Raw genomic sequence first — 18,951 nt, 5'->3', positions numbered from 1 at the left:
GGTTGAGAAATGTAAACGCTATAGTGCTTTTTATCCAGAAAAAAACGCAGCTCCACCGTTAACTTGCGTTTGTTGACAGGCCAGTCTTCACCTCTCCAATACGGCGGCAACGTTGACATACGATCCAAAGGCCAATGCGGCGTCTATAGGCTATGTCTATGATGTATATGGTGGCATATACTTCATGTACCGGCATATGGTACTTCCTGATGCCAAATGCCAATTAATACTCTAAATCCTACTGCTTTTCTAGAAAGGCATTCTGGTCAAGGCCACCGTGAGCAAAATATTTTGAAGGTTGAAGGTGCCAGGGAAGAATATAAATAGCTGTTTCCATCCAACTTTGAAATGATTATTTTGACAATTCCAGTAAGAAATCCTGACTAGAAACTCTACATTTCCATAAAATCTTTTGATTTGATTAGAGGCGGGTCGTGTTATGCGCGGTAATGCGCGACTATGGTTGATGGGTTTTATTAATTCGCAATTGTTGCATTTTTATCAGGCGTTTAGTTGTCGAGTTGCCAAAAAATGTTTTGGTCCCACAGCTGTTCGCAACTCCTTCCTTGATTAGAGTAGGTGATAGTTTAATTTGCACACAGCGGGAGGAAACGCGCGCACACACTCGCATTTTTTTTGTGGCAGAATTTTCATGAATGCGCTTAAAATATGAGTTGGTTGGGAACTCAGCTAATGTTAACTAAGCAAGGCTCAGAAGCAGGCTAGCGGTAGGTTGTATTTTTCATTGTCTCTTCAGGAAGGCCCTCTGTGCCAGTGGTTGCTTGGAGACAGGATAAACTTTCGGTCGGGAGTGAAACATAGCTCATGCAAATATCCTTAGCAGACTATTCTTACAACAGTACCGGCTTGTCTTCAACTTGCTAACTTTGCTTAAACATTTACAGGTACGTTTTCATTTTATGTTTGTGACATTTATATGACAATCACAAAAGCGCTATTCTAAATTAATTTCAGTAGCCTACTTTGCATCTGCCCTTGACATTATCTTCCTCCTTTCAATGTTGGGCAGACAAAATGGGGACGTTGACTCTTCCATCGATAAACAAAGACGATCCTCGCTTCATTCTGCAAGTGGAGAACAAAATGAAGAACATTTTTGTCACGCAGCTACAAGGGACGCGGTAAGCCAAATAAACACGTTTGTTTTAGCCTGATACATTTATTTTGGTAGCTGGGGCCTTCGGACGCCTATCACCTGTAGTAGTAATAATAATAATAACAACTAGATTTGCATTTCCTGAAGGAAATACCAGTGCTTGGGAAGATACAAATAAAATAAGGTATAATAATTAAAAGTTGGTAAAGTAAAAGTGTGAGTGAGTGAGTGAGTGGGGAAGGTAAGGAAAGGGCCAGCTGAGATAGGGAAGGTGATAAAGACAAACATAGTGACAAATAAATAAATACATTTAGACTGTTTCTTTTCTACACCAGTGACTTGTGCCAATCCCCATCTCCTGTGACACTATCAGCTATTGTTCTTTGTGTGGTTCATTTGCTCAGTATAGAATCTATTGTTTTGGATTGTTTATTTTACATTGTTAGTGGCAATTTTTGCCTTGTTTAAAATGTGTGTTAGTGATGTTTAAACCAAATTATGAATTAGGAAGTTAAAAAGATATGCAATGCATGCTCAAAGAAGAGAGAGAGAGAGAGAGAGAGAGAGAGAGAGAGAGAGAGAAAGGTTACTTTACTTAGCCTATCAAAAGCACTTAACTTGATGGGGTTACTGAGATAATATAATGTAGACCGACTCATTGATTTGTTGATTGATATCCTTGGACTACAAAACCAACATTGAAAAGGTATTAAACAAGTACTTAATATATGAATTAGTAATTATTTCATGTTTCAAATAAAAATAAATCCGTAAAACTTAATTTGGATAGTCCACGACAGATATGCTCAACCCCAGTGGTGTGAAGGGTCTGGGTGTGACATAATCAAACTCTAACAAGGTGATAAACTGTACTGTGTGCATTTCAATTCTTGCATTTTGGCCAAACACTTTATGTGGATAGTGCGGCCACAGAGGGTTTACAAAGTATTTGTAACATTTCAGAAATTTCAGTTGAGATCCAACAATTCAGCTTTGTCTTTGTCTGTAGATGAGATTATATATACGCTAGATTATATGAGAAGATTTATGAACATATCTACATATTCTCAGAATAATTCAATTGAATTGGAATGACTCAACCTATAATATATGTACAAATATTTAACAAACAATTAGTAAAACATTTCAATTTTTTTTTTTTTACATTCTAATGCTCAACATATGTTCAATAATACATAGACAAATATTTAACAAATGTTTTACCATTTGTATGCGTAAATTATTTTATTAATCTTGAACATTAGTAAGATTTCACTTGCATGCTCCTACACTGGCTAGGCTACTGTAGGTAAACATTTACTTTTTTTCATGTGAATTTTGTGAAATATTCTCACAAGAGACAGTGGAATTGAAAGTAAATGTTCTCATTTAACACGTAACAAAGTGAATATACTAATATTCATATTGCCTTGTCCATGTAGTGCATACATTTACATTAGCCTTTACCCAAGAATTCTAACCACATAAATGTAAACAGTATGTTGTAATGTAAAAGTTGATTCTTACTAACCGGTTAACAATTGTAGATTCTCATTTGGACACCCCCAAGTACAGTAAAAACTACCTGAGAGTCTACAAACTCAGCTCCAGATATGTAGATAGGGAAGCATTTCTAAACGTCATAGGAATCTATTTTTAAAGGTCATTTCACTTCTAGATTGTTTTTATAAGTAAATTATCTTCAGTTAAAATCAATACATGATTTGACTGTAGTGACCTGGAGATTATTATTAAATGATATGATTAACTTGTAACGTGTGTTACGGCCCCATCTGGCCTGCCCGCTTGGTGTGCCCGCTTGGTGTGCCCGCTTGGTGTGCCCGTGCTCTTGCCCTCTCTCTGCAGTAGGTGAATTGGTGCACAGGTGTGGTGGTTTGCGACCTCTATCTGACGGCATCTGGGCTTTGATTTCTGTTTTGCCGATACCCCTAGACACTGACTGGTGCCACATTTGAGCTTTTCTTCCATTATACTGACGTTCTTTACATTCTGTATTAATTCTTTAATAAATGTACGTATTAATTGCAACCTGCGTGCGGCCTCCCCTTCATGTTGCCATGTTGTGAGCCACGCGTGCGTAACATGGGGCTCCTCTTCATGTTGCCAAGCGGGCGTAACAAGAGGGCTCACCAAAGTAGTTGGGCACACCGAAGCAGTTGGGCACACCAAAGCCTGGGGGCACACCAAAGCAGTTGGGCACACCAAAGCATGTGGGCACACCAAAGCAGTTGGGCACACCAAAGCAGTTGGGCACACCAAAGCAGTCGGGCACACCGAAGCATGTGGGCACACCAAAGCAGTCGGGCACACCAAAGCAGTCGGGCACACCAAAGCAGTCGGGCACACCAAAGCAGTCGGGCACACCAAAGCAGTTGGGCACACCGAAGCATGTGGGCACACCAAAGCAGTCGGGCACACCAAAGTAGTCGGGCACACCAAAGTAGTTGGGCACACCAAAGCAGTCGGGCACACCGAAGCAGTCGGGCACACCAAAGCAGTCGGGCACACCAAAGTAGTCGGGCACACCAAAGTAGTCGGGCACACCAAAGTAGTCGGGCACACCAAAGCAGTCGGGCACACCGAAGCAGTCGGGCACACCGAAGCAGTCGGGCACACCGAAGCAGTCGGGCACACCAAAGCAGTCGGGCACACCAAAGCAGTCGGGCACACCGAAGCAGTCGGGCACACCAAAGCAGTCGGGCACATCAAAGCAGTCGGGCACACCAAAGCAGTCGGGCACACCAAAGCAGTCGGGCACACCAAAGCAGTCGGGCACACCAAAGCAGTCGGGCACACCAAAGCAGTTGGGCACACCAAAGCAGTCGGGCACACCAAAGCAGTTGGGCACACCAAAGCATGTGGGCACACCAAAGCAGTCGGGCACACCAAAGCATGTGGGCACACCAAAGCAGTTGGGCACACCAAAGCATGTGGGCACACCAAAGCAGTTGGGCACACCAAAGCAGTTGGGCACACCAAAGCAGTCGGGCACACCAAAGCAGTTGGGCACACCAAAGCAGTCGGGCACACCAAAGCATGTGGGCACACCAAAGCAGTTGGGCACATCAAAGCAGTCGGGCACACCGAAGCAGTCGGGCACACCAAAGCAGTCGGGCACACCAAAGCAGTCGGGCACACCAAAGCCTGGGGGCTCACCAAAGCAGTCGGGCACACCAAATACCAGGCCTTGACATGTTTAGGTTTAGCCTTTCTATTTAGCCTTATCTAAGGTAGATGCGGGGTCTCCCATGACTTATTGGGGTACCTGCACCAGCTCATTCATTACTGGCTGTGCACAATTGGGGCAGAAGCCATTTCATGTTTTGGCCTATCTTTTCAATCTCTCTTTCAAGTTGGCATTGTCAAGTGGCGAGTTCTATGGTTTTGGAGAAAGTGGGGATTTCTGTGTTTAAAGGAAAATGGAGATGTTAATGAGTTAATGCGTTATTGTGTCTGCATCGGAACACTGCTAAGATAATATGACTAAAGATCAGGCGAGCAAAGCCAATTTGCACATCATAAGGCTGATATAGATATGAAGGAAAGCGCACTAAACACTGATTTGGGTTCTGCAGCAAATATAAAATGGTAAGTCGGTTGTAATCAGTATGGTGCTTAGTATGAATCTCATCACAGAGTAGGAATTTAGCCCAGATGGAGTTATAAAAGCAGATATCTCCTGTGCATGATGCGATGTTAACAGAACCTGATAGTATCCCTTGAGCAAATGTACTCACTAAGCGAACTGCATCTACCCGGTCCACACAGTCGTCTATTTGGGGGAGTGGAAGAGAGTAAACGGAGCACATTAGTACGCACCTCTGACCTCTGACCTGTTCTTAGCCTCGCAAAATATGGTGAGAACACAAGCCTCCCCTGGAGACAGGCTCCATGCCTTTTATCCACATCTTTTCAGGTGTCGACAGCTTCGGGATGTTTTTACCTGGGCCCTATTTTCCCATCTTTTTCCCCCATCAATTGAAATTGGCCCAATATTGAGTTAGAACAGGGTGATTCAGAAGGGCGTAAGAAGGACAAATCATTATATCTCCGGCCTGAGTTGCCTCAAAATGAAGGAATTATGCTCGGACCTGGGTGGTATTTTGTTTCGAGTGGACTGTCTATCTGGTCCTTTAAAGTCCAAACGAATGCCAAAGGCTTTAGCGTATGAGTACAATAACAAGTGAAGGAGTGGGTGTTTCCATTGTCCTGCCAGTGCTGTGATTGACATGTGCATTACCTGAACATTTCACATATTTCAGCTACTTTTCAAATGGTAATTGTATTTGTCAGTGGATTTATTGGAAGGAAAAGACTTTAAGGTTTATGTCAATGCCACTGTCATGTTGGTTTCATTGCATAAGGATTCATTTCATCTCGTTTCTCCAAAAAAGAGCAGATAGATGAAGATACCTTGAAAGATTTAAGTGACAAAATCATTTTGTCTTAACAATGTTTTAAATGATCAATAAAATATAAATTTGATTATTTGCAGAACCAGTTTAAAGTCAATTAGTGTCTTTTGATTTCTCTGAGTGATGGATGGGATTTGAAACCTACCTGCCAAGTTTGGTGTTTCTAGAAGTGCAATCTGATCTCTTTCAAGGCTTCGGGAAACGCATTTGATGTAAGGCATATTGTCCAGATACAGTATGGAAAGCATGTTATAACTAGCCAAAAACTGGGCCTTTCATTGTAGAGAAGAGTACATGCAGTAAGAGCTCAGTGAATATAGCAAATGGAATAATATGAGAAATATCCATTTTAGGGTACAGATTAATCCCTTTGAAATATTAACCACGTTTTTCTTTTGTTTGTGACAGAGAGGTGGAGGATGCCAACACCAATCTCATCCCTGTAATAACAGAGGTGAGGGCCCAGGAATGTACGCATGGACTGGATTAAGAGGGCCATTCCTGCCAAATCCCACATTTGTTGTGTGGTTTTCTCCAAATCTTTATCATGTATACCCAAACACCAAAACTTTTCAAAAATCTGGCAATTTGAATTAAGGTAGCCTCACAGGAATTTCCCCTCGTGTACTGTCCAAAGCAGGAAGAAATTCCTTCTACAATAGTACATTCAAATTTGAATTCAAATCATATTGAAAGTGCCGTAAATACCGTGTTAACATGTCATTGTTTTTGTAATTGTTGAATACTGGTTACATTTGAACTCAGATTCAGATTCTTCAGGTGGAAGTAGGTCACAGTAGAACATTTTGAAAAGGTGTTTTTAGATATTGTGAATATAATGAAATTGAACACCCACAGTACATGCATGAAATGTTCTGAACCAGGTGGGCACACATTATTTCTTTAGAGGGGCTTGACATTACTATAATTCATTGAGAAAATGTCTTTTATTGGATTTTGTCTTTGTAGCCCAGGAGCAGGATTTTGGAGACCGGAGTAAACACCATGCAGAGAACCCTTGTATTAAAGAAACAAGTTGAACTGGATGAATTAGACAGCAAGTTTGCACACAAACGACAAGAGTTCAAAGTTCGAATGGAGGCCCTGGAACACAGGAGGGCTGACCTGGAGCAGAAACAGAAGCAGGTGAGTAAAGGCTGAGATATGCTTCTACAACTGCGTTACCGCGTGGCCAGTTCTCCGACAGTTGGTGGGTGTTGCAAAGCAATCCAAACTACGTAGATGGTTGTATTTGTACATAAAAGTTGTTAGATTTGTTTTAAGTTACCGAAAAATAGACACTGTGCAATGTAAAAACCCCGTTATTGTAACTGAAAAATACGTCTGAGGGGATTTTTTTCGAGGCGTCTGAGCCAGCTATCTAATGTTAGCATGCTACTACTCACAAGGTAAAGCTCTGCTGCTCATCCAAATGCATGTTCCTTACAAATGTGGCACCATTTAAAAGGGAAATAAACAGGCTTTCCAACGGTATAAGATTTATTGCCAAGAAGCATTGTTACAACAAAGAAATAATCTACCAAAACACAAATTTCCTTACTTTTTGTGCTATGTTTATATCGCTGGACACACTCTGTATAGGTAAAGCTCCGGTATATTCAAGTGAGGTCAGAGTACACAAGGCCGTCGTCTTTGCACTTCTCTGTCTTATCTTTCGCATGCATCTGTGTGTGTGTTGAATGGGATTGCTGTGTAAAATAAACTTCAACTCAAATAAACCATACAAAGTTCAAGAATGCCATCGTGCACAGCAAACAAGCAAGGAAATAAAACCAGAATAGACCCAAAGATAGCATGCACTCAAAACAAGTGATGAAACATGCAAACAAGACCACTCAGCTAGGCCTAATTAAAATAGGTGATGCTTCAGACACAAATAGGTTCAAATAATGTTCAAATAAATAGGTTCAAATAGGTTAATATAATGATTAAAATAATTGAAATAATGATTTAAATCTGTGGCTGCAATCTATTATCAACATAAATAGCACCGAGCATTCCTGGGCAGTAGTTTGAGTTGGTAGCTCTCCACACAAAAGCATGTCCTCTTGTAGAATACCACTCCAATGATAACGCACAAAAAACAGCACTAATGCAGCTTTACTGACGTCCGTCGACTCGACTAACTTGTTTTAAAAGGAACGGGCTACCTTTCATCCTTTCCAGGACCTCACATTTTGAAATTCATTAATATAGATTAATCGCGATTAAAAGTTTGTGAATTTAAGACTAAATCTTATAAATTAACGAGTAATCACTTCAGACAGCGTGTATTTTAGACACTTTTGTTTAATGGTATTTTTTTCATGCTCTCTCGCCGTCATACAAGGAATGTATAGACACAATGGTGCCCCTCAACGGTAAAGTGAACCAAAGATCATTTAAGTTCAACTAAACTGACTGGTAAAACACCATCATTAAAATGTTCCCAAAGTCCAGCCATTATAAAGGATATTGATGAATCTCAACCTTGTAGACATATTGATGCATTTGTCATCTCTTTGAATCCCCTATGGCTAACGCAGGCTCGTGGTCATTTTCGGCAGGTCGCGTGGTTGCGAACTGCTCACAGTGCTGAAATGTGTGCTCAGAAAAAATAAATTTGCTCATTGCTGAAAACATTTTGAGGAAACATTGACCCAGTGTATGAACTCAAAGCAACTCTGCTGTTGATGCACAATCCTGGCTCTGTGAATGGGAACACAGTGGCTTGGACCAAGCTCTGCACTAGTCTATATACACTGTATCTCTGCTGCTTTCCAAAACCAATTCAGAAGAAATTCCTCTTAAATTCCTCTTAAATTCTTCTTAACTGCGTTCGAGAATGAGGCCCATTGTGTTTGTCTGTACTTGTGACTTAGATGAAGATCAGATCACACTTCATGACCAATTAATGTAGAAAACTAGGTTATTCCAAAGGGTTCACATAATTCCTCTTGTCATTGTATTTGTATCCAAAAGTACCTGAAAAGTGCCTGACAGGCCTCAGACTTCAAAGGGTTAATTGTGCTATGTGCAGTTCTGGCTAGCTGTCCGCTAGTGAGCTAAATCATTTCATCCTCCAAGTAAATTGGAAGCAGTGTATCACTAAGCTAGGCTAAAGGCTACATGTAGCATGAAAATATTAATAGAATTGAAAGATATCTAGACAACCATTAGTGACTCTGTCAACATTCATTGATATCTATATTAGTCGAGGCAAGCAGACCACTGTAGGTCTTTGTTAAAGCACTTGCTATTTCCACTACAGTTACTCACTGTACAGTTGAGTGTGAGCTCTGGCTGCCATACCAAGGAGCTTGTGGTCAGGGTCAGTTTGAAGTTTTATGACAATGTTATTATTTCAGATCCAAGACATAAGATGGTTCATATTTTTCTGTCAGTCTGCCCCAGGGCAGCTGTGGCTACTGAGGTAGCTTACCACCACCGGTATGACTGTGTATGAATGACAACTGGACTCTGGACTCTGTAAAGCGACTTCGGGTATATAGAGAAGCGCTCTATAAGATTGAATTGATTGATTGATTTTTTTATTGATTTCACAGACCAAAGATAAGGCATCAAAGTTTGAGAAGTTTGTGGAGGAGAATGAGCTTAAACACAGACGAGCTCTGAAGAAGTTCCAGGTGGAGCAGAGGCTTAATGATCTGAAACACAAAGAACTCACGGGGCTCGTGGAAGAGTTGGAAACACTTCAGACCAGGTAAGTGAAACACTGGAGGGTCCTAGCTGTGTCAGTATTCCACTTTAACCCTTACAATCCTACAGTAGTAAAAAGTATTAACCTCTCCTACCAGTCTGTGAGGTACAGTTTAGTTTAACTGTATCCACTAAGGCCTTAACTGTATCCATTACGGCCTGCTAAAGTTGAGTTGCGCTAGCTAATCATAGGCTATCTAAGATACATTAACAATCTAGCCAACAATAATCCCTCCCTATGTTTCAGTGTTTTTTCCAATGTATTTTTTTTTTTATTATTGATGATCATTGTGGTAGTGTTGCCTTTTTTTCTCTCTGAATCGGTATCAAGACTGCCTGCTAAAATGATAGATGAACATTCAATAGAAGCACACATGATGGTGCTAGCTGCCACTTGGCATTTAACTTACCAGTTACTCATCCTGATCTTCTCTCCCAAGCACTTGCCTTCTGATTATGTCCTGTTATGTTCTCCATTCGTGCACCCGGGTGGCAAGTCTCTTGGGACTCTGCCCGCTTGCTGTACTGCCAAACAAACCGCCTACCTAGCCTGCCTACCTAGCCTGCCTACCTAGCCTGCCCTGCAGGTCTGCTTCTTATTGAAAATTAATTGAACAGTAGCAGGGAAAAACTTTATTTTTTTTACAGAAAACATCCAAGTACGAGTTCAAAACACCCAACAGCTTCAACGCAGCATTGTTTAGAGTGTATCCCCTCAGTAGCTTCAGACTATAGAACCACCAGCATCTCACATCATGACACACACGCACACAAATGTTGCCCTATTTTGCCCTTAGCTTAACGGTGATTTTACTAACCTTGATAAAGAAGACGGATCCACATTTGCAAACATGACGTTCCACGAAGATCATGTATCCGTGCACGTGAATTAAATATGTGGAATGTTGATGACTGGTATTTATGGACCTTGATTGCCTTATCGACTGGACATTTTTTTTACATCAAAGTTATGACCACACTACTAAGGATTACAAAAAGTACAGAAAATTGCAACCCATTGCAAGCATGTTGACTTTGTTAATTTGTGCAATTGCAAAAATCATTCATTCCTGGAGAGACTAATCAATATGTGTTTATTAACTTGTGATACAAGGGAAAAAAACATGTCATTATATATATATATATAATGACATATATTATATAATGCATTATATATCTGAACAGACAGGAGGAGCTCAGGGGGCTGGTGTCAAAACACAAAATGTTTGAAGATTACCTAATGAAGATTTTGGATGTACTCCCAGAAAGTAAGTTGAAAACAGTATCAGTATGAAAAAAAGAATGAAGGATGTAATTAAATTAAATGAAACGACTTCTAAAGCTGTTAGTAATATATTGAGGCAAACCCAATCTCATTCTAGGTTACTATGGGAACGGAGCAGACTCCCTGGTCATGTCCATCCTCAGGAGGCATGAGACCCTGTCCATCACTCGTCAAGATCTCGTCGGGCAACTGGGTTCCCTCGCAGAGGAGCTGGAACTAGGCCAGAGGAACCTGGACGTTCTGAAGCAGGAGCACAACACAAATAAACTGGTGGAGACATACTAATACACATACTTTTTTTTTTACTTGTATTCATAAATATGGAATGAGCCAGAAATACACCATGGTAGCTTTCTTTATATCAGAAATTATAGTCAATATATTAGGGGTGGGAATCTCTTGGCACCTCACGATTCGATTCGATTCCGATTCAGTGGTCAACGATTCGATTCTAAACCGATTATCGATTCTACACCGATTATCGATTCTAAACCGATTATCGATAATCAATTGTAAACCGATAAAACGATTATCGATGCATGTCGATTTTTAAAACATCTGAGTTTGCTACTCAGAGTCTCAAATCACTTCCTACTTTGTGTTTGATAATTAAAGAAAATCAACAGATGAATTACCTTCTCTATTTTTTATTAGAGAAAAAGCTTTCCCTTGTCACAATTATGACTTTCAATGAACAATGCAATAATCGATGCAGCTTGCATTTCAACACAAAATGAATGTGTAAAAAAAAAAAAAAAAAAAAAGAAATTTAATTTTAAAATTTTAATTTTTTTTTTTTTATTATTAAAAAATCGATTATGAACTTTTCTGAATCGAGACAGAATCGTTCTAGAGAGAATCGAGAGAAATCGAAAAATCGATTTTTTTTTCCCACCCCTACAATATATTGACAATGCTGTAAGATTCATCCATCTTGATGTTCATCAAAGAATCTCCCATTTACCCCATTTCACAAGTTTGAGTTCCAAATGTGCAGAGTATGCCAGCAGAGACGTGTGTTTGGCAAGGTCCCTGGCCAGGGTCCACCTTGCAAAGATTGTGTAAGAGTGACTGCGCAGGCAGGAGTCAAGCAGGATCCTTGCGTGCATCCCAAAGGATCACCTGGCGAGGAGCAGCACACATAGATCAGAAATGAAACTGTTTAATAATGAAATCCATGAATGCAGACACTGAGTATAGGGATCTTAGGAGGAGATTGCTGTGTGTGGCTGGTTTCTGCTTCCGTAAACCTTTGATTGGAAGCATTAAGGACTAGATACACTGCAAAAATTCAGCTTTTAAAAACAAGAAAAAAAGTTAAAAAAAATGGGGGATATATTTCTTAAAATAAGCAAAATGATCTGCCTACGGAACAGGAAAATTTGACTTACCAAGATTTTTTAAATAATCCAAATATATCTTAAAATTAGTGTGGCCAGACTAAAAACAAGTACATTTGTCTTGATTCTGACTTTGACAAAGCAGTTTTGTACTTGAACTAATTTCAAGCATTAGCTTGCTCATAACCAGTAATGAAATCTCAGCAACAAGTTATAATAACTTATTAAGATAATTAAGGACTGAAACGCTTGAAGCAAGTGAAATGCTCTACAATAAACAAATGCCTGGTAAGAATAAATATCTAACAAGCATATATTACCTTGATTTAGGATATTTAATCTTACCAAGATTAAAATTTTTGCAGTGTATGACTGTAAAGGTTTTGAAAGACAAGAAGCACACAGTTTATTTATTAGAAAAGAATCTGCAGCAATATTGCCATGTTCTTACATTGTAATATAATCTGACACATCAAGTTTAAGGGGATTGCTCGGGCAATGCTATTGGTCGGCTTTAACCAAACCTTTCACAGATTCACGTTGGCATGGCTCTGCCCACTGAGTACATTTGACCACAGATTTGCTTCACTCTCGAATCTCAAAGTAGGGGCCATTGTGGCAGTGCAGGGCCCTTGGAATTGCTGGTTCAGTTGTTATGTAGTTAAATATTATCACTCTAACCTGCACTCCTGAGTATCACAGCATGTGATATGATCATAACAATCATTGAAACTATGTCAAATCAACATTCCGATTACATTCATTTCAATGAATTAACATTGAACTCTGATGTTGATTCATTATGGGTTTGCACCCTCAGTTAATGTTGAAACAATGCTGAAAATCATAACTAAGGTTTTTCAATTGTATTTCAACCCATGTTAGACTGTAAAATATTGTTTCATATCATTTCATTTCACTACAAAAAGTTGGACAAGCGGAATTGTGGAAATATGGCACCGTTCGATATTTACCAAAATAATACCATGGTGGCGATGATATAGATCAAATCATGACAACGTCACACCTACTTCTAGGTGGCTAACTCCGGCTAAGCCCCATTGCCAATATAGCATTTTTTTACCAACAACCTCAACTACCATTCATAAATTCTAACAAACACCTTGATGTTACCTTGTGACTTCCTGTGTAGGTCTACTTTATGTTTATGCTGTGGCTGTCCAAGACCATATCATAACATATAACACAACCCTCCATTTATGTTCAATCGGGAAAATAAATGATTAAAAATGGCAATAGAAAAATGAGTGGACCTATGAGCTGTTCAGAAGCATCAGGACAGACCTGTTAGCACTGCAATGGGAGGAGAAATGGCACCAAAAAGCATTTGGTTGTGTTGGATTGCCTCTATCATTTGCTTTTGTTACCCCCCTGTGATCTCTGTTAGATACTGTCGTTGCACTATCCAGCACAGGCAACCATCAAATGAAAGTCTTGGACGTTTTGACAGGATGCCATCTGTGGATGAAAAGATGTTAGGAACTTGTCAACGTGCGTTGTACGTACATGTTAAGTTTTTACTTGCATCTTATGTATCTGTCCGTAGAGGATTAACACAAATTAGCTTGACTTGTGTGTGCTAAAATAAATAAATAGGCTAGGTGACCTGTCCGTGTAACCTCCGTAAGAAACTGTTTGTAAGAAACTGTTTGTAAGAAACTGTTTGTAAGAAATGAGTGTGAATCTGCAGTCTATACCACCCAAGGGGCGTGGTTATAAGAAACATGAAGCCCACGAGAGGAAATCTCGTCTGTTTACACGTCTTCAAAGATCAGGGAGTTACCTGCTGGCTACCAATACATTGGACAGAGATACATTCCAGTTGCGTTGATTAACATTTTTGATTAAGAGATTAAATGTTAATTGATAACTAAATGACATAACCAGCACTTGTGGGGTTGATTGTTGTCTAAAACTGGTCATAAAAAAGAGCTTACTTCAGAAACACATCAGTCCATTATTGTTCCAAGAAATTAAGATTATTCCATGCAAAAAATTGGCAAGAAACTGAAAGTGAAGTTTCTTGGGCAGGGTGAAGTTATAAAGGTGTGTACCACATCTTTCACAGAACAGTGAAGTTTCTTGCGGAGGGTGAAGTTATAAAGGTGTGTACCACATCTTTCACAGAACAGTGAAGTTTCTTGCGGAGGGTGAAGTTATAAAGGTGTGTACCACATCTTTCACAGAACAGTGCTGCCCACCATTGCTAACCAGCATGCAACAGGAAAGGGAAGCCCCAGGACACAAGTGTGTAGGCGGATAAGAAACATAAGAATCTTTAGTTTGAGAAACAGATGATCTCACATGTCCTCAGCTGGCGGTGTTATTAAATAGTACCCACCACAGCCGAGGGTGTCTATCCCAAAATGAGAGGGTAGACTTTGGCTGCGTAATACGCGTATATGTATTTAATGGATATGGTGATGTGTGTGTGCGTGTGTGTGTGTGTATTATGTATTTAATGGATATGGTGATGAGTGTGTGTGTGTGTGTGTGTGTGTGTGTATGTGTGTGTATATGTATTTAATGGATATGGTGATGAGTGTGTGTGTGTGTGTGTGTGTGTGTTATGTATTTAATGGATATGGTGATGAGTGTGTGTGTGTTATGTATTTAATGGATATGGTGATGAGTGTGTGTGTGTGTGTGTGTGTGTGTGTGTGTGTGTGTGTGTGTGTGTGTGTGTGTGTAATATGTATTTAATGGATATGGTGATGAGTGTGTGTGTGTGTGTGTATGTGTGTGTATATGTATTTAATGGATATGGTGATGAGTGTGTGTGTGTGTGTGTGTATGTGTGTGTATATGTATTTAATGGATATGGTGATGAGTGTGTGTATATGTATTTAATGGATATGGTGATGAGTGTGTGTGTGTGTGTATGTGTGTGTATATGTATTTAATGGATATGGTGATGTGTGTGTGTGTGTGTATGTGTGTGTATATGTATTTAATGGATATGGTGATGAGTGTGTGTGTGTGTGTGTGTGTGTGTGTATGTATTTAATGGATATGGTGATGAGTGAGTGTGTGTGTGTGTGTGTGTGTGTGTGTGTGTGTATTATGTATTTAATGGTTATGGTGATGAGGATCAATGTTTCCACAGCCATCAGCATTTGCTAGCAAAGGTCACGCTATAAGAGAGAGAACAATTTGTTTGTAAACATCAATTTGATAAACAGATAAAGAGATACATTTAGGTAAACAATTACCAGTAGGTAATATGGCCACTTAATCAGTATCAGTATTAGCATAATATGATATAAAAAGAGAGGGAAAGGGCTGTCCGGCAAGGTTTATGGGAATTTTATTTATGTTTAGTTTTAATGAGTTATATTAAGTTTTGGTTGGCTGACATGGTGCATGTGAAATGTAGCGTGGCCGGATACACAACAGTGCACATGCTGTACCTGGGATCCATAAGGGTACTTCTTCACAGAACAACATGTGCATTACTGAACTCCAACAGATCTGCTGTCAAATGCCAACCTACATGTTAGTGTCAGTAGCCCGTGTTAGCAACAAAACCTATTTAATGAAGAGTGGAAATTGGCTCCATATTTTCCAGAATGATCTCATTTGTAGACAGAGAAATTGACTCCTTCTCACATTAGGCCTATCTTCATTGCTACTGTACTATATAGTGCTATATCTTAGAGCGCTAAATGGGAGAATGGCGCGTTGACCAGTGATCTAAACTGAGAGTACTATGCTGTAAAATACAAAAATACTTTTTTTGTATCACTTTTTGTTGTGCAAGGCCCAGATGATGAGATTAGATCCATTTCTATGAATTGCCTTCCTTTTTGATCAGACACACCCAAATGAGGCGTCGGTCCGCCCTCGAAGGTGCTTAGGTCTATGCACATTTTATGAAATGACCAAATGAATGTGTGTTAGTAATCAGAATTGCTTTACGTGGTACCCCTCTTTGTTGTGCTTAAGAGCCATCTGTCATGCATGGACGTGGACATTTTCTGATCTGTGGGTACTTTTGGTGCTGGTAAAGTATGTCATTTAAAATGTAAAAGGAATCTTTAATTAGGAAGGCCATACCATAACTCTATCACCATACCATAACTCTATCGCCATGCCATGCCATAACTCTATCACCATACCATAACTCTATCACCATATCATAACTCTATCGCCATACCATACCATAACTCTATCGCCATGCCATAACTCTATCGCCATACCATACCATAACTCTATCACCATACCATAACTCTATCACCATAACTCTATCGCCATGCCATACCATAACTCTATCGCCATGCCATAACTCTATCGCCATACCATAACTCTATCGCCATACCATAACTCTACGCCTTGACTAGAGCCAATTTGATCCTACAACAAGACTGTGACCCAACGCATTGCTCCAAAGCAGGAGCTCTTTATAGAAGAAGTGGTAGCAAAGCAAAGTTTGTAATTGTTGCAAATGGAGGATTCTTTGATGAAAGCAAATGGAGGATTCTTTGATGAAAGCAAACGTTCAAGCACAAAACATTTTTTTATTTCAAGCAGAAATTATTATTTTTAACTTTGCCAAAGTCTTCAAATAATTTTGCACCTTATTTAATGGATACAAATATCCTGGAAAATGTGTAATTTTCTTGGTGAACTTTTGAACAGTAGTGTAAACTATTGGGCTATTATTGTAAAAGCGTTCAAGATGTTTTGAGGAAAAAGACATAGATAAATATAAATAATAATAATCTTTTTCTCCATTTAGATGATCAATAAGGAGTTATCAGAACTGCAGACGAAGTGGGATCGAGTCACAGAGAGGGCCAAACTGCTGGAGATGACCACACAAATCCATCAAGGCCAATCTCGAGACCAGGTCACCCAGTGTGAGCGGGACAAGTCATGTAGAATCTGATGTTGCAAAGCAGTTTGGATGATTAATACTGATTAGTAATATTCTGATCTCTAGTTCACATTCTACCCTCAACCTGTACTGACTAATCATGAGAATCTGATGTTGCAAAGCAGTTTGGATGGGTTATACTGATTAGTAATATTCTGATCTCTAGTTCACATTCTACCCTCAACCTGTACTGACTAATCATGAGCCATTTGTTCTCATTACTGTAGTTTTCGACCGTTCTACATCCCTCTTGAAATCTCTGAATCCACCATGGATGTTGTGATACTAGTTAGACTAGTTGCTAGCTGCTTTTTTAGACATCTCAGCAACTAGTACAATTGTGTAGTCATGCAATAATCCCAACCACTCACATAAGATTATCCGGGACAGCATCATAATGTCATCTTTCTTCTTGTGGAGGACATCGTTTTCATGCCATTCATTACTGATCATGTTTGCCTGAATCAATGCCAGAGGTGCTCTTCTTCTCTGATGTGTTGCAGGTAGAGGAGGTAGGAAGCCTCCTGATGGCGGTCAGGAACCTCGGTGAACAGTGCTACCTATCACACTACGGTCCTCTTGAGGAGATGGATGTGCTAGATATGATAGATATGATCAAGGTGGAGTACAGTTCAGTACAGGTCATTCATTGACTTCAATAAGAACTTCTGACCAAGTGTAGATTCTGTCATTTCCTCTTTTTTGTTTTTGTTACAGGAGCACTTGCTGGACATAGCAGACATGGAGGAAAGAGCCACACTCCTCGGAGAATCAGATTCTGTGGCAATTAGTAGCTTTGCAGTTGGCAGAGAGAAAGGATCACAAACAATGAAAAAAATTAAAATAGTTCAGGAGCTCCAAGAAAGTCATGCTGACAACTGGACTGCTAAGCACATTCGTAATGCCAAAGGAACATTTAAATGAAACATTGACACATTGTGAGGATGTTGGAGCCGAAATGTTCAGATGCTACTCTTTTTTTCAATATATAGCACCACAGAAAACCCAAAAGGGTACCAGTAGTCAGGAACATTGTAGTACTTTAAGAATCAAGTTTGGAAAGTAACACTGGATGGCACCAAAATTTAAAATGGAATCACAGTGCTTGCAATTGCATTCTGTCTTCGAGTCTTCTATCTGCTATTGTTTGTCTTCTAGTCTTCGATCTGCTATTGTTTGTCTTCTAGTCTTCTATCTGCTATTGTTTGTCTTACATTTACATTTACATTTAGTCATTTAGCAGACACTTTTGTCCAAAGCGACATACAAGGGAGAGAACAGTCAAGCTAAGAGCAATAAAAAACATGGTGTAACAATAAATAACATAAGAATTACAAAAACGACCTAGAAAGGAAAAAGAAGTGCAGGAATGTAACTGCTGAAGTGCAAGTTAAGCGCTAGTCAAGGTGCCAGTTAGGAAGGGAGGTGCTCTCTGAAGAGTTGGGTCTTCAAAAGCTTGAAGGTAGAGAGGGACGCCCCTGCTCTGGTAGTACTAGGCAGTTCGTTCTACCAACGTGGAACTACAAATGAGAATAGTCTGGATTGCCGTGCTTGCACAGACGGCAGTGCCAAATGACGCTCACTAGACGAGCGCAGCGTCCTGGGTGTAACATTTGCCCTTACAAGAGCATTTAGGTAGGTGGGAGCAGATCCAGCAAGCACTCTGTAGTCTTCTAACCAATTGTCTGTATTCAGATCCCTTTGAATCACTTAAGAATCATGTAAGGCTTAACACAGACCTTTCATTCTGTTGATAAAATGTTTGGAGAAACTTTTGGGATTTGTCAATTTAATTATTTTTAAGCTATATAAATAAAAATGTACAAGTTACCTGTAGGAATGCATGGTGGAATCTTCATTTTTAACTGTCAGTTGATGTTGATCACTGTAAATGAATAACTTATTTACGCATTCACTTTATCTAGTACACATAGTACACATGCACAACAAAGCTAAATTCAATTAGCGGAAACAATTTAAAATTCATATGAGGAAAAAAACTATCCTTTAAAAGATCCACCATCAGTTTTAGCCATCAAATAGATTGCACCAGCAATTACGTTTTATGCATTTGATCTATATAGTGGCAATAACGGGGATGGAGCGGGGGGGGGGGGGGGGGGGGAGGAGAGAAGGAGAAGAGAGAATCAGGAGCA

General features: G+C 39.7%; 1 protein-coding gene across 1 annotated transcript; it reads left to right on the top strand.

The window, feature by feature from the left end:
* Positions 1 to 619: 619 nt before the first annotated feature.
* On the top strand, positions 620 to 17,965 carry si:ch1073-416d2.4 (coiled-coil domain-containing protein 42 homolog). The gene is made up of 10 exons (XM_031572700.2): positions 620 to 905; positions 1,031 to 1,142; positions 5,962 to 6,007; positions 6,523 to 6,699; positions 9,120 to 9,277; positions 10,459 to 10,541; positions 10,656 to 10,828; positions 16,658 to 16,768; positions 17,299 to 17,415; positions 17,513 to 17,965. The coding sequence occupies exons 2-10, from the start codon at positions 1,036 to 1,038 to the stop codon at positions 17,717 to 17,719; spliced, it is 1,179 nt and encodes a 392-aa protein (XP_031428560.1). The 5' UTR covers positions 620 to 905; positions 1,031 to 1,035; the 3' UTR covers positions 17,720 to 17,965.
* Positions 17,966 to 18,951: the final 986 nt, after the last annotated feature.

The sequence above is a fragment of the Clupea harengus genome, chromosome 8 (genome assembly GCF_900700415.2).
Source record: "Clupea harengus chromosome 8, Ch_v2.0.2, whole genome shotgun sequence".
NCBI lineage: Eukaryota > Metazoa > Chordata > Actinopteri > Clupeiformes > Clupeidae > Clupea > Clupea harengus.
This window is presented reverse-complemented; position numbering and strand designations above follow the sequence as displayed.